Source organism: Hyperolius riggenbachi, chromosome 1 (genome assembly GCF_040937935.1).
Source record: "Hyperolius riggenbachi isolate aHypRig1 chromosome 1, aHypRig1.pri, whole genome shotgun sequence".
NCBI lineage: Eukaryota > Metazoa > Chordata > Amphibia > Anura > Hyperoliidae > Hyperolius > Hyperolius riggenbachi.
In genome coordinates this window covers 660,015,586-660,029,058 of record NC_090646.1, presented here as the reverse complement: position 1 = coordinate 660,029,058, position 13,473 = coordinate 660,015,586, and the positions used below count along the sequence as shown (strand labels likewise).

At 50.4% G+C, this 13,473-nt stretch overlaps 2 protein-coding genes across 8 annotated transcripts in view; one reads left to right on the top strand and one right to left on the bottom strand.

Annotated features, from left to right (window-relative positions):
* The window catches only part of ARK2N (arkadia (RNF111) N-terminal like PKA signaling regulator 2N), a 144,493-nt gene extending 143,756 nt beyond the window's left edge, over positions 1–737 (bottom strand). For all 3 annotated transcript variants that reach the window (XM_068252248.1, XM_068252258.1, XM_068252240.1), the window contains exon 1: positions 619–737. The gene's annotated coding sequence lies outside the window, so the exon portion shown is untranslated. The remainder of the gene's footprint in view (positions 1–618) is intronic.
* Positions 738–988: 251 nt separating this feature from the next.
* FDX2 (ferredoxin 2) overlaps positions 989–13,473 on the top strand; it is a 29,626-nt gene continuing 17,141 nt past the window's right edge. The window contains exons 1-3 of one of the 5 annotated variants that reach the window (XM_068252219.1): positions 989–1,135; positions 7,109–7,363; positions 12,740–12,791. In XM_068252219.1, coding sequence (XP_068108320.1) covers positions 7,189–7,363; positions 12,740–12,791 — 227 coding nt within the window. In that variant the 5' untranslated portion in view covers positions 989–1,135; positions 7,109–7,188. The other 4 variants (XM_068252210.1, XM_068252227.1, XM_068252232.1 and 1 more) reach the window with 4 other exon arrangements.

The window sequence follows — 13,473 nt, the reverse complement described above, 5'->3', positions numbered from 1 at the left end:
ATCACCGTCGAGTCTGCGCTACTGCACAGGCACAAGTCGCCTGCGCAGTAGAGCGGAACCGACTGAGATCGGGTATTTACGTCTACTTCGGAGCCGAAAGCCCGAAAAGCGCCCCCGCTGGAGCCTGGAAAGGTAAATATTGAACAAGCTGTCGGATCTGTCGGGCCGCTGTTCGGAGGGCTGCAGCGAGACCCCCTTGGGACAGAGGACGGCGTGGGAAGCCTCATTGGGACCCTGAGGCATCTCCCTCCCAAGGTGAGTACCCCCAGGGGAACTTTTTGATGTTACAGGTTTTCTTTAAGATTGGCTCTGGAAACCAGTTCCAGTCACTGGCTGCTCATAGGCAGGAAGTGGGGATATGTGAGGACTGGGACATCACAGATGCAAAGTAAAGGCAAGTAACTGGCCATGCTTCAGAGAAGATACAAATCCATACGTTGTATACAGCATAAGGCACACCTCAGGAGCAGCCAATCAGCTCCTTCCTACGTCCCTGCAATCTGTCATAGCAACAGCAGAGGCGGCAGCTGATTGGCTGGGGAGACGCTGCCCTCATGTCAGATTCCGCGCTGCGGGGAGAGCTGTGATTGGCTGCCGGGCCCGCCGCACTTTACTCACCGCCTCAGGAGGGAGTCGCGCTGCTCCCGGGCCCCTCCGTCCCCCCGGCGGCCTCTCACGTCGCCCAGCTCCACCGAGATGTCATCACCGCACTGCCGCTCCGCGCGTCACTTCCGCCGCAGAGGGAAACGGGCGGAGACAGCGCGCGTCGCGGCCAATGGGAAGGCAGGCATTGGGCGTGGCGGAGGAGCAAGCAGTATGAGGAGAGGCGTGGCGATGAAGCGAGCAGCATAGAGAGGGGGCGTGGCGGAGAGGGGTGCGGGCGTGACAGAAGAGCTAGTATCGTTTAGAGAGGCGTGGCGGAGCAGCAAACAGTACAGGAAGGGGGCGTGACTGAGAGGTTGGGCGTGGCGGAGGAGCGAGCAGCATAGAGAGAGGGCGTGGAAAAAGGGGAGTGGGCGGAGTTCCGCGTCTCTATGGTGCAGGTTGTGGAGGGAAGCCTCACGGTGACGCCTGGGAAAAAAATGGGCGCCGCCATGCTGGAGGTGGCAGGGTGACCGGAAGTGGGGCGCCCCCGGTGAGTGTGAGGAAGGGGGACGTGTGTGAATAGCGGGCAGCGGAGGGCAGAGAGGGTGGCTGTAGGCAGGGAGGCCGGATGTGAGTGATGACCAGGGAGGATGGCAGGAGGGGTGATAGACCATAGGGGTGGTGAGGGAGGGAGCTGCCATGTTGGAGGTGGCAAGAGCAGCCGGAAGTAGAGATGGGAAGTTCGGATCTTTTCAATGATCCGGATGATTCGAATCGGATCATTGAAGAGATCCGGATCTTTGATCCGAATCTCGGATCATTTTACTACAGGAAGCATTCGGGGGTGAAATGAACAGCAGGACAGGTCTGTGGGCAGGAGAAGGGGAGGGAGTGGACACACAGAGAAGGGGAGAAGATGGACAGAGGGCAGGGAGTGGACAGAGAAGGGAGGAGGGACGAGCAGAAATGTTTGCACGTAATACCCACATGCTGCAGTCATATGCTTTACATATATTTCACCTATATGTTCATCTGTACACTTTGAAAGAAAATGTCGCACAGTGAAAGAAAGCATTCCCAGAAGATAAGTGCAGCTGTTTAGTGCTGAGTGCAGGAGGATTATATTGCCTTTCAATCACACTGTCTGCAAAGTTACTGAGCTGTGCTGAGCCAAAAGCTTCCAATGTGATCACTGTGCAGCACTACAGAACAGCCAGCCTATAATGGGCAGCACATTGCAGCCAGTATGTGTGCTCTACACATATCTGGCAGTGGCACCCATGTCCCCTCTCTCTCTCATCTACCTGTCTCCCTGCAAGGCTGCCTCCCTTCTAACAGAGCGATCCATCTCTGCTCTGCTTCCAGGACCCCGCTGCCCGCTGAGAGGGGGCGTGTCGCTCCTGGCCCCGCCCCTTTTGCGATCCGAATCGTTCATTTTGATGATTCGGATGATCGACTCATAAAATAGATTCGGATCAAAGATCCGAATCGTTCATGATCCGGACAACACTAGCCGGAAGTGAAGTCCAGGTGAGCGAGGGGGACAGGGGTGTCAGTGGCAGAGCTGGTGTCAGGCGCCCTCCCCAAGGCCCCAGCCAGGGGCAGATAGGGGAATAGAGTGCTGCTGTAACACATCAGCTCCATTCCCTCTGCCATGCTGGATCCTGATTGGTTGCCTCAGGAGCTTGGGGGATGGTAATGTGTGCCATGCTAGTAGCTACAGAGACTATGTACAAATATGCTAACCCTGGTTTCCATCAGAAATGGGACTGTATTGGAGAACCCAATAGTCAAAAATAGTGTATTATTATAATTTTCTTATTTATAAAATACCAACATCTTCTGCGGGGCTGTGGAGTCTAGGAGTCTGTGTCGGAGCAATTTTGGGGGCCTGAAGTCGGAGTCGGATGATTTTTGTACAGATTCCATAACCCTGATAGGGTACATGAAGTTGGAGTTGGTGGTTTCATAATCTGATGAGTCAGATGATTTTGTATTCTCTTTCCCTGAAATTAAGACATCCCCAGAAAGTAAGCCCTAGCATGAATTTCAGGCATGCTCGAAAATAAGCCCTACTCCGAAAGTAAGCCCTAGCGGCAGTAAGTGGAAAAAGTATGGCAACTTGTGTTACTGGAGCCCATGGTCTTGCAGGTGGTACCATGGCTCCATTGTGCCAATCACTGCACTCACTGCTACTCAGCAAGATTGGCCCAATAACGGGCCTGTGAGACCATCAGTTTCAGTAGAAACACAAGTTGCCATAATTCTTCCCCATAGGCTGAAGCTCGGGGACACAGTGGCATGGAGCTGGGGGAAAGAAGAGGCTGCAATGAGATACCAGAAAGACATGAGGGACAGTGGGAGACACGGCAAAGGACACAGGACAAGGGATACAGGTACAGAGAGGTACACCTGGAGGACACTAAAGGTACAAGAGCACACAGGAGGAGGAAGAGGCGGCACAGTGGAGAAGGCAGGAGGACACCGCACAGGAACTTGTGTGTTCATAGAAATATAAGACACCCCCTGAAAAGCCCTAGCACATCTTTTGGTTTTATAGAGATGAAAATAAGTAAAGATTTGATAGTTACCCGGGGATTCCTCCAGCCCCATAAGCTCGTCTGAGTCCTCCCACAGTCTGCCGTTTAGCCGTGATCTGCCCCGGTAACAGCACAATCGCGACCAGTCTGGGTCTTCTGCGCATGCGTGGGAGGTACACTTTAAAAAAAAAATAGCTGGGAGCGTAGATACATGAGAAGTTAAAAACAATTACGACATCAGGCAATACAATTACATGCATAGTTGATAAGGAGACACAGGTTAGCAGATAATGCAGTAAAACTCCAGTGCTACTTATGGCAAATCATAAGTTTAGCTCAACAGGTGTGTTTTGAGAGACTGAAGGTTTCCAGGCTCGCAGCAAGATGACTGGCTCTGGAGACCCAACAGGAAAACTCACAGGGAAATTCTGATAACGTGATTGGGTGGATAGCACCCTCTCTAATGCTGGGAATACACGGCTCGATTTTGAGCCATTTAGATGGCTCGATTGATCATTTCTGACATGTCCGATCTCCCGCACGATTGATTCCGTGCTCGGTTTTGCATAGGGAACAATGGGAAAAGATAAGAAAAACAAATGGAAGATAAGAAAATCGCCCGCATAATCGAGCGCGGAAAACGATCAGGCGTGAAATAGTGCGGCAAAATCGACTTGTGTATTCCCAACATAAGGCCCAGTGTACTACAGAAACCTCTAGCAGATCTGCAAAAAGCTAGAGGTTTTTGAAGCAGATTTCAGAGCGATTCTAGGCATGTTTTTTGGAGCGTTTGTGTAGTACATTTCAAATATTGTTACTGAACAGCTTCTGTAACAAAAACGCCTGGAAAACCGCTCTGATCTAGCATTTTTCAGAGCTGTTTTCCACTTTCCTATACTTTAACATTGAGGCAGAAACGCATCAGAAATCTCAAAAATGCTGCAGCCCCCGAGTTTGCGTTTGTGGAAAAAACGAGCCGCTCTGGTGTGCACCATCCCATTCACTTTCATTAGCCAAGCGGTTTCCCCCCTGCAAGAGTTTTAAAAAAACGCTCCAGAACCGCTCTGGTGTGCACCAGCCTTAACTGCTAGGTTTCAGATTGGCTGTAGTAAACTACGCCCACGGTATTCAGCCAATTACAACACATTCCTGCTGTAGAGGGTGCTGTGATCGGAGAACTGTTTATACAACAACCAATCAGATTAGCTGAATTTCCCCTATGCGGCTTTCTACCATGTCACCTCAACCATACTACTGCTCAGTTCTGCACTTCTCAGCACTTGTTCTGATAAATCTTTTCTGTTTGTGCGAACTAAATGACCTCCGTGGATAGAGTCATGTAAGCAGAAAATAAGCAATGCAAAAGGACAGGCTACTAACAATATTCTCCTGTCTTCCTTTCTGGTTGCCTTTTCACTCCTGCTTACAAGACTTCTCTCCATCCTCTCCCCTTCTCTGGAACTCCCTGCCTCAACACATCCGTCACTCACCCACACTTATTTTTTTTTTTTTTTTAGGTGCAACCTAAAAACTCACCTCTTCAGGCAAGCATACTCTCTCTCTTAGGACACCCTGGTAACTTACCAGCATTTTACCATCTCATACACGGGGGGAAGGGGAAGTTGGGAAAATGGCCCGGCATACAACAGGGCAGCTTCAAATGGGAAGGGCACAGAGGACAACAATGTGCTGGGCTGAGACGATCTGGCACTCCAGATCTGATAGCAACACATCAGGGCCGCTGTACACGAACTAGATTATTGTCAGGAATGGTCCAGACCGGGACCCATCTAGCCTGTACAAAGCTTTGGTTGACATCATTGTTGTTTAACGTAACCCTGAATCTTGTGAAATCCTATTACACAAATCGTATGGTGGGCTAGATTACCTGTTTAGAAGTGTCCTGACACTGCCCTTTGTCTTCAGAGTCCCTCCCATTCTTCATTTCTGGTCTTTGTAACTCCCACACCTTCCGACAGGTCCTCCGAGCGATGCACAGCTATACTGAACTGCACAGGCGTGAGTTTCAGGTCTCTTGCACACTACATGCAATTCCGATTTTTTTTATTTTTTTATTTTTTTTTTTTTTAATATTTTTTATATACGATATGATCTTTAATTCCGATTAAAAAACATAGCAGGATGCACTGCTTTTTTTTCATCTGAATCAAAAATCGGATCGTATAAAAAAATCGGAATTGCATGTAGTGTGCAAGAGGTATCAGGCTCCACCTACACCGTGAAAGATGTTGCTCATAGAGAAGTGCTGGCTTTTGCTGTGCCCTCGCACTTTGGAACTTGCGCCTGCACAGTTCACTATCGCATGGTGCTGCTTGGGGAAACTTCCTGCTTTTAGCATTTGACTGGAGGATCCCATTGAATAGGATTGGGAGAGACCCCAAAGACAACAAGCAGCGCCAGGACTCTTCTGAAAAGGTGATCTAGCCCAGCATGCATTTCACTTTATTTTGTCCCTTGGCCAGGGGTACTTTAAAATGGCCCGTGTGGTTAGGAGGGGCTCTAGGCCACAATGATTAGATTTCAAGGCATCTAGCTAGAGGGTCCACATTACTCTTCTTTAGGTCCTTTGCAGGACAAACTGTATTTACCGTATTTTTCAAAGAATAAGACGCTGTGAAATATAAGATGCACCCAGGTTTAGAAGGCAAAAACTAGGGGAAAAAAACATACTGGCCTCAATTCACTAAGATCATGCTGGAGATAAGGCAAGAGATAACTTACCTCCACACAGTGAGAGAGTTATTTTATCTCTTCATTCCTTAAGTTACCTCTCCTGTAGTTAATTTACCTCCTCTGTAGTTAATTTACCTCCTCTGTAGTTAATTTACCTCCTCTGTAGTTAATTTACCTCCTCTGTAGTTATTTTACCTCCTCTGTAGTTATTTTCACACGCAGTTAATAAACAGCCTGTCTTTAACTCTGGAGTTATTTTAAGGATTGAAGAGTTAACTTAAAGACAGAAGAGTTAACTTTAGGTTTGCCTGAGGTAAAATGTTTCCTGAATACGACATGCCTTATCACCATGGTGATAACTCTAGAAGAGTTATTAAAGACAGGAGATAAGCTTAGTGAATTGAGGCCACTGTGTACTAAACCTGGTGCGCCCATGGTCCAGGAGCATCTTGTAGATGTTCTCCCCCAATTATTGTGTCCCTTTCTGTCCCCTGTGTGTCTCCCCTCCCCCCCCCCCCCCAGGGAGTCTGCCCGCTCCACCCCCTTGTGTTTCCCTCCCGCATATAATTAGCAGAACGAGCAGCATGGCTCACCTCATCCAGTGGCAATCACAGACCTCTCCTTCACTGCGCCTCTAGTGCCGGTTTCTGCAGATGACACGATCGTAAGTCTAGAGGTGCGTACACACATGCGACTATAGTCGTTTGTAACGATCATTCCCCGATCTTTACCAACGACGATCGTTACAAAAAACGAACCACCGACTATTAAGGCAAACGACGAACGAGCCAAATCGCTACAAAAGAAAGTTCTGTCTCCGCGGATTTTAACCAACGACGATCGTTTGCAAAAGTAGAACATCGTTGGAAACGGTCGTTCGTACTAGGCTTGACATGCGCATTTCACTATTTCTCTGTGAAACTTCTCATTTTTATGCGCAGGCGCAATAGTTGCTTTACGTGATGTAACGTTCGTTCTAACGATCAGATCGTTACACACATTTTAAAACTATCTTTACTTAGGTCGTTCTTTCATCAATTAAAAGTTCGTTCGTCGTTCTCAACGAACGATCGTTGTCGCATGTGTGTACGTAGCATCGGACTCCCTGTATTTGGCATGTAGTATGCAGGGACTTATTCTCCCATTTTTGGGAGGAAAAAGCGCATCTTATATGCCAACAAATACGGTATGCGAGCAACAATATTTTTATGCTTTTATGTGGCGTAATGTCATGTTCACTAACCACAGGCGTCACTTTAGGATGTGAAGACTTGCGTTTGTTTCCACAGGTTATCGTTTTTTAGGAGCTGCATATTTAGGAAAAGGTCACAGAAGGGGCAGCACAGCTCAGGGTAAGTCCTGGCTTCTGATGGCCTTGTCTCTGGTGAGAAGAGGCCTCAGGACCGGAGGTTTGGGAACTTGGTCCTTCCGTAAAGTCATCTTCTCCAGGATATCACAGATACCAGCAGGACTGGGACAGCACAGGGTGGAAACACTGCAGACCCCCAGCGATGAGCTTAGATGTAGAACCTTCAACACTACAGGTAGGCGGATGGATTGGAACACAAAATTGCTGCAGTGTGTGTGTGTGTGTGTGTGTGTGTGTGTGTGTGTGTGTGTGTGTGTGTGTGTTATATAGCTAATCTGGACTGAGAAGCATATGGAGGCTGACATATTTAACCACTGTCTGCCCAATGACGTGAAAATAAGTCACTGCACTCTCTTCTGTACAAATGGCTGATATTGTGGTGAAACCCCTCCCACAGTGTGATGTCATGACCATGATCCTGACTGTTTCCTGTCTGTGAACCTCATTGCATTGTGGGAAATAACTTTTTCCAACTGCCAAGCAAGTGATATCTCCCTGTAAGCATTGAACTCTCAGTAACGAACATTCCGTACAGATCAGAGTACAGAACTAAAGATGTCACCACCAGTGATATATTTCAGAATGTGAACCAGGGAGAGGAAATATTTTACAATGGGCAAATAATACATAAATGAATATTGTAAACCATGAGAAAATGTATTCATTATAATATTTTCTCTACAGTTCCAATACCAGTTGCCCGGCTGTCCTGCTGATCCTTTGCCGTTTATACTTTTATCCATAAACCCTGAAAAAGTACGCAGATCAGATGTTTGACTTAAAGGGAACCTTAACTGAGAGGGATATGGATGTTTCCTTTTAAACAATACCAGTTGCCCGGCAGTCCTGCTGATCTCTTTGGCTGCAGTAGTGGCTGAATCACACACCTGAAACGAGCGTGCAGCTATTCCAGTCTGACTTCAGTCAGAGCACCTGATCTGCATGCTTGTTCAGGGGCTGCGGCTGAAAGTATTAGAGACACAGGATCAGCAGGAGAGTCAGGCAACTGGTATTATTTTAAAAGGAAAAATCCATATCCTTCTCAGTTTAGGTTCACTTTAAACAGGAGCTGAACTCTTGCACAAAACAGAAGGACAACAGAGAGAAATTCACCCTGTATGTATTTAGAGGGTTTAGCTTGTCCAATTCCCCCTTATCTGTGACAAAGCAGAACTGTAATTTGATCTTTCAGCTGTGGCAGCAGCCTGCCTTGGCAGAGCAGCTAATTTGTAAACACAGGATTTCAACCCTATGTCTGCTTCCATGAAAGCAGGAAGTAGAAACATTGCAGATTTATTGCAGGATTTGTATTCGCTGTAACTAATGTTTTTCTTTAAAGTGACACTGAAGAAAAATAAAAACTTATGAGATAATACATTGTATGTGTAGTACAGATTTTTTTGTTTTATAACATTTCATTATTCTTTCATATTTGCAATTACAACCCTCACTCTGTATTGTAAACTATGAAACAGAGCAGAGCTAATGACCCATTGAACTCCCCGGCAGTAAAACCTCATCTGAAGCTGACTCACTGTTTCTTTCATGTATAAATGCTTCAGAAAATAGGACCGTCTCTGACCCAAGTTGGGCCGGAGAGCTCAGAGAAGCTCTTTTGCATAGAAAACAACTAAAGTTTCTTCCTGTACTGGAAACCATATGAGACTCATTTCTTTGCTACTTTTCTCTTTCTTAGCTGTACTACACATACAATTCATTCTATCATAAGTTTATTTTTGCTTAAAGGGGAACTGAAGTAAGAGGTATACGGAGGCTATCATATTTATTTCCTTTTAATCAATACCAGTTGCGTGGCAGCCCTGCTGGTCCATTTCTCTGGAGTAGTATCTGAATAACACCAGAAACAAGCATGAAGCTAATCTTGTCAGATCTGACAATAATGTCAGAAACACCTTATCTGCTGCATGCTTGTTCAGGGGCTATGGCTAATAGTATTAGAGGCAGAGGATCAGCAGGGCTGCCAGGCAACTGGCATTGCTTAGATGGAAATAAATATGGCAGCCTCCATATCCCTCTCACTTCAGTTGTCCTTTAAGATTCCCTGTAAAGGTTATTATACTGTTGCTTATCTCTTAGAGCAGAAAGGAAGTTCTGAGTTCAGGTCTTTCCCGATCCACAGAGTTCTGCTGCTGTCAGCCCTGGTAAAGTACCCCACTAAGCCAGTTAGGGACTACTGCGCATGCACGACCCTGGCCACAAGCCTTCTGATTGTGCTTCCTTGGCCGCATGCGTTCTGTGCCTGCGCAGTTGTGCTTCTGTGGCTGGGAGTGCTCTGTGCCTGCGCAGTTGTGCTCCTGTGACTGGGAGTGCTCTGTGCCTGCGCAGTTGTGCTCCTGTGGCTGGGAGTGCTCTGTGCCTGCGCAGTTGTGCTCCTGTGTCTGGGAGCGCTCTGTGCCTGCGCAGTTGTGCTCCTGTGGCTGGGAGTGCTCTGTGCCTCCTCAGTTGTGCTCCTGTGTCTGGGAGCGCTCTGTGCCTGCGCAGTTGTGCTCCTGTGTCTGGGAGCGCTCTGTGCCTGCGCAGTTGTGCTCCTGTGTCTGGGAGCGCTCTGTGCCTGCGCAGTTCTGCTCCTGTGGCTGGGAGCGCTCTGTACCTGCGCAGTTGTGCTCCTGTGGCTGGGAGTGCTCTGTGCCTGCGCAGTTCTGCTCCTGTGTCTGGGAGCGCTCTGTGCCTGTGCAGTTGTGCTCCTGTGGCTGGGAGCGCACTGTGCCTCCTCAGTTGTGCTCCTGTGGCTGGGAGCGCTCTGTGCCTGCGCAGTTGTGCTCCTGTGGCTGGGAGTGCTCTGTGCCTGCGCAGTTGTGCTCCTGTGGCTGGGAGTGCTCTGTGCCTGCGCAGTTGTGCTCCTGTGTCTGGGAGCGCTCTGTGCCTGCGCAGTTCTGCTCCTGTGGCTGGGAGCGCTCTGTGCCTGCGCAGTTGTGCTCCTGTGGCTGGGAGCGCTCTGTGCCTGCGCAGTTCTGCTCCTGTGTCTGGGAGCGCTCTGTGCCTGCGCAGTTGTACTCCTGTGGCTGGGAGTGCTCTGTGCCTGCGCAGTTGTGCTCCTGTGTCTGGGAGCGCTCTGTGCCTGCGCAGTTGTGCTCCTGTGTCTGGGAGCGCTCTGTGCCTGCGCAGTTCTGCTCCTGTGGCTGGGAGCGCTCTGTACCTGCGCAGTTGTGCTCCTGTGGCTGGGAGTGCTCTGTGCCTGCGCAGTTCTGCTCCTGTGTCTGGGAGCGCTCTGTGCCTGCGCAGTTGTGCTCCTGTGGCTGGGAGTGCTCTGTGCCTCCTCAGTTGTGCTCCTGTGTCTGGGAGCGCTCTGTGCCTGCGCAGTTGTGCTCCTGTGTCTGGGAGCGCTCTGTGCCTGCGCAGTTGTGCTCCTGTGTCTGGGAGCGCTCTGTGCCTGCGCAGTTCTGCTCCTGTGGCTGGGAGCGCTCTGTACCTGCGCAGTTGTGCTCCTGTGGCTGGGAGTGCTCTGTGCCTGCGCAGTTCTGCTCCTGTGTCTGGGAGCGCTCTGTGCCTGTGCAGTTGTGCTCCTGTGGCTGGGAGCGCACTGTGCCTCCTCAGTTGTGCTCCTGTGGCTGGGAGTGCTTTGTGCCTGCGCAGTTGTGCTCCTGTGTCTGGGAGCGCTCTGTGCCTGCGCAGTTCTGCTCCTGTGGCTGGGAGCGCTCTGTGCCTGCGCAGTTGTGCTCCTGTGGCTGGGAGTGCTCTGTGCCTGTGCAGTTGTGCTCCTGTGGCTGGGAGCGCTCTGTGCCTGCGCAGTTGTGCTCCTGTGGCTGGGAGTGCTCTGTGCCTGTGCAGTTGTGCTCCTGTGGCTGGGAGCGCTCTGTGCCTGCGCAGTTGTGCTCCTGTGTCTGGGAGCGCTCTGTGCCTGCGCAGTTCTGCTCCTGTGGCTGGGAGCGCTCTGTGCCTGCGCAGTTGTGCTCCTGTGGCTGGGAGTGCTCTGTGCCTGTGCAGTTGTGCTCCTGTGGCTGGGAGCGCTCTGTGCCTGTGCAGTTGTGCTCCTGTGGCTGGGAGCGCTCTGTACCTGCGCAGTTCTGCTCCTGTGTCTGGGAGCGCTCTGTGCCTGCGCAGTTCTGCTCCTGTGTCTGGGAGCGCTCTGTGCCTGCGCAGTTGTGCTCCTGTGGCTGGGAGTGCTCTGTGCCTGCGCAGTTCTGCTCCTGTGTCTGGGAGTGCTCTGTGCCTGTGCAGTTGTGCTCCTGTGGCTGGGAGCGCTCTGTGCCTGCGCAGTTGTGCTCCTGTGGCTGGGAGTGCTCTGTGCCTGCGCAGTTGTGCTCCTGTGGCTGGGAGTGCTCTGCACCTGCGCAGTTCTGCTCCTGTGTCTGGGAGCGCTCTGTGCCTGCGCAGTTTTGCTCCTGTGGCTGGGAGCGCTCTGTGCCTGCGCAGTTGTGCTCCTGTGTCTGGGAGCGCTCTGTGCTTGCGCAGTTGTGCTCCTGTGGCTGGGAGCGCTCTGTGCCTGCGCAGTTGTGCTCCTGTGGCTGGGAGTGCTCTGTGCCTGCGCAGTTGTGCTCCTGTGGCTGGGAGTGCTCTGTGCCTGCGCAGTTGTGCTCCTGTGTCTGGGAGTGCTCTGTGCCTCCTCAGTTGTGCTCCTGTGTCTGGGAGTGCTCTGTGCCTCCTCAGTTGTGCTCCTGTGTCTGGGAGTGCTCTGTGCCTGCGCAGTTCTGCTCCTGTGGCTGGGAGTGCTCTGTGCCTGCGCAGTTGTGCTCCTGTGTCTGGGAGCGCTCTGTGCTTGCGCAGTTGTGCTCCTGTGGCTGGGAGTGCTCTGTGCCTGCGCAGTTGTGCTCCTGTGGCTGGGAGTGCTCTGTGCCTGCGCAGTTGTGCTCCTGTGTCTGGGAGCGCTCTGTGCCTGCACAGTTAGCCCGTAAAACTTGCACCTGTGCAGGTGCTGGACACTCCTGGCCAGTACTTCTTGACTGACAGTAGTCCCTGACAGTGAATGGGGCGACATCGACACAGTGGTGCAGACTGGGAGGACTCCCGAATATGTAGCAGGTATGCCTCCCCTCCAGTATAATGTGCCCCCAATATTGGGTAGACCCCCAGCCTAGGCGGTGATGTGCCTGTCCCCCCCCCCCCCCCCCCCAAAGTACAGGTAGCCAGACTCACCCCCAGTATTCCCCTCCAGTAGCCAGATGTGCCCCCAGTATTCACTATGCCCCGAGTATTCCCCCTAGTGTACGTAGCTAGACGCACCTCCAGTATTCCCCTCCAGTATAGGTAGCCAGATGTGCCCCCAGTATTCACTATGCCCCCAGTATTCCCCCTAGTGTACGTAGCCAGACGCACCTTTAGTATAGGTAGCCAGATGTGCCCCCAGTATTCCCCCTAGTGTAGGTAGCCAGACGCACCTCCAGTATTCCCCTCCAGTATACGTAGCCAGATGTGCCCCCAGTATTCCCCCTAGTGTAGGTAGTGCATGTACGAGGCTGAAAAAGGGTTGGAACCTGAGTACGGTAATAGGATTTTTCTGGACTGGACAAAAGCTGACCCTTCCCTTCTAATGTCTTTGATATCTTGTGAATTTCTTGGTCTGTGTTTCCCACACTGATTGTTTTGTGTTTAGCTGCTGCACAGTCGGAGGGTGGCGGTACTGTGGGGGAGCCGAGTGAAGACACGTAAGTCCCAGTCTCTCTCTCTCTCTGTATTTTGTATTACAGTGTGTGATTACATCAGTATAATGTCATACTAGTGACATATTGCTGACAGAGCTGTAGTGTATGATTCATGTTGTCATGTCTCTAAAGGACAAGGGGGGAAAAGGGAGGGTGGGGGGCACACTCAATAGACAATTAGAGAAAACAGGTTAGCCAACCCTGGAATAATCTCACCTGACATTCTTGCCGATTAGCCCATATGGGTTGGTCTGCTGAAGGATTTTGTCCCACTCAGAACCGGGGACCAGGTCTTTCCAGTCAAAAGGAAGAGGAGGAATATATTATAGATAAAAAGAACCCCAGCATGCAACTGAATGGCAATGGCAATTAAAGGGCCAGTGCTCCTAAAGTATGTGATAACACCAAACCATAACAGCAGAGAAAGTTTGGAATGCAAGATTAATATCTTTATCACTTAATTGTTGCTGTTGAAATTTGATTTTTATGGTGGCAATCCGGCTTTGAAGGAGCAGCACTAGCTAGCACACTTTGCCTATACTTTAAATCTGTATTGATCTGTGACCAATAGAGGCGCTGAGAATTCGGGCATGTCTGTAGATTTCATGCACATGGTGTGTCGCTTGGAAATGGGCCAATCAGCGGCACTTCCTGTCTGTTTGGATTGGCCTCATTGCCCTAACAT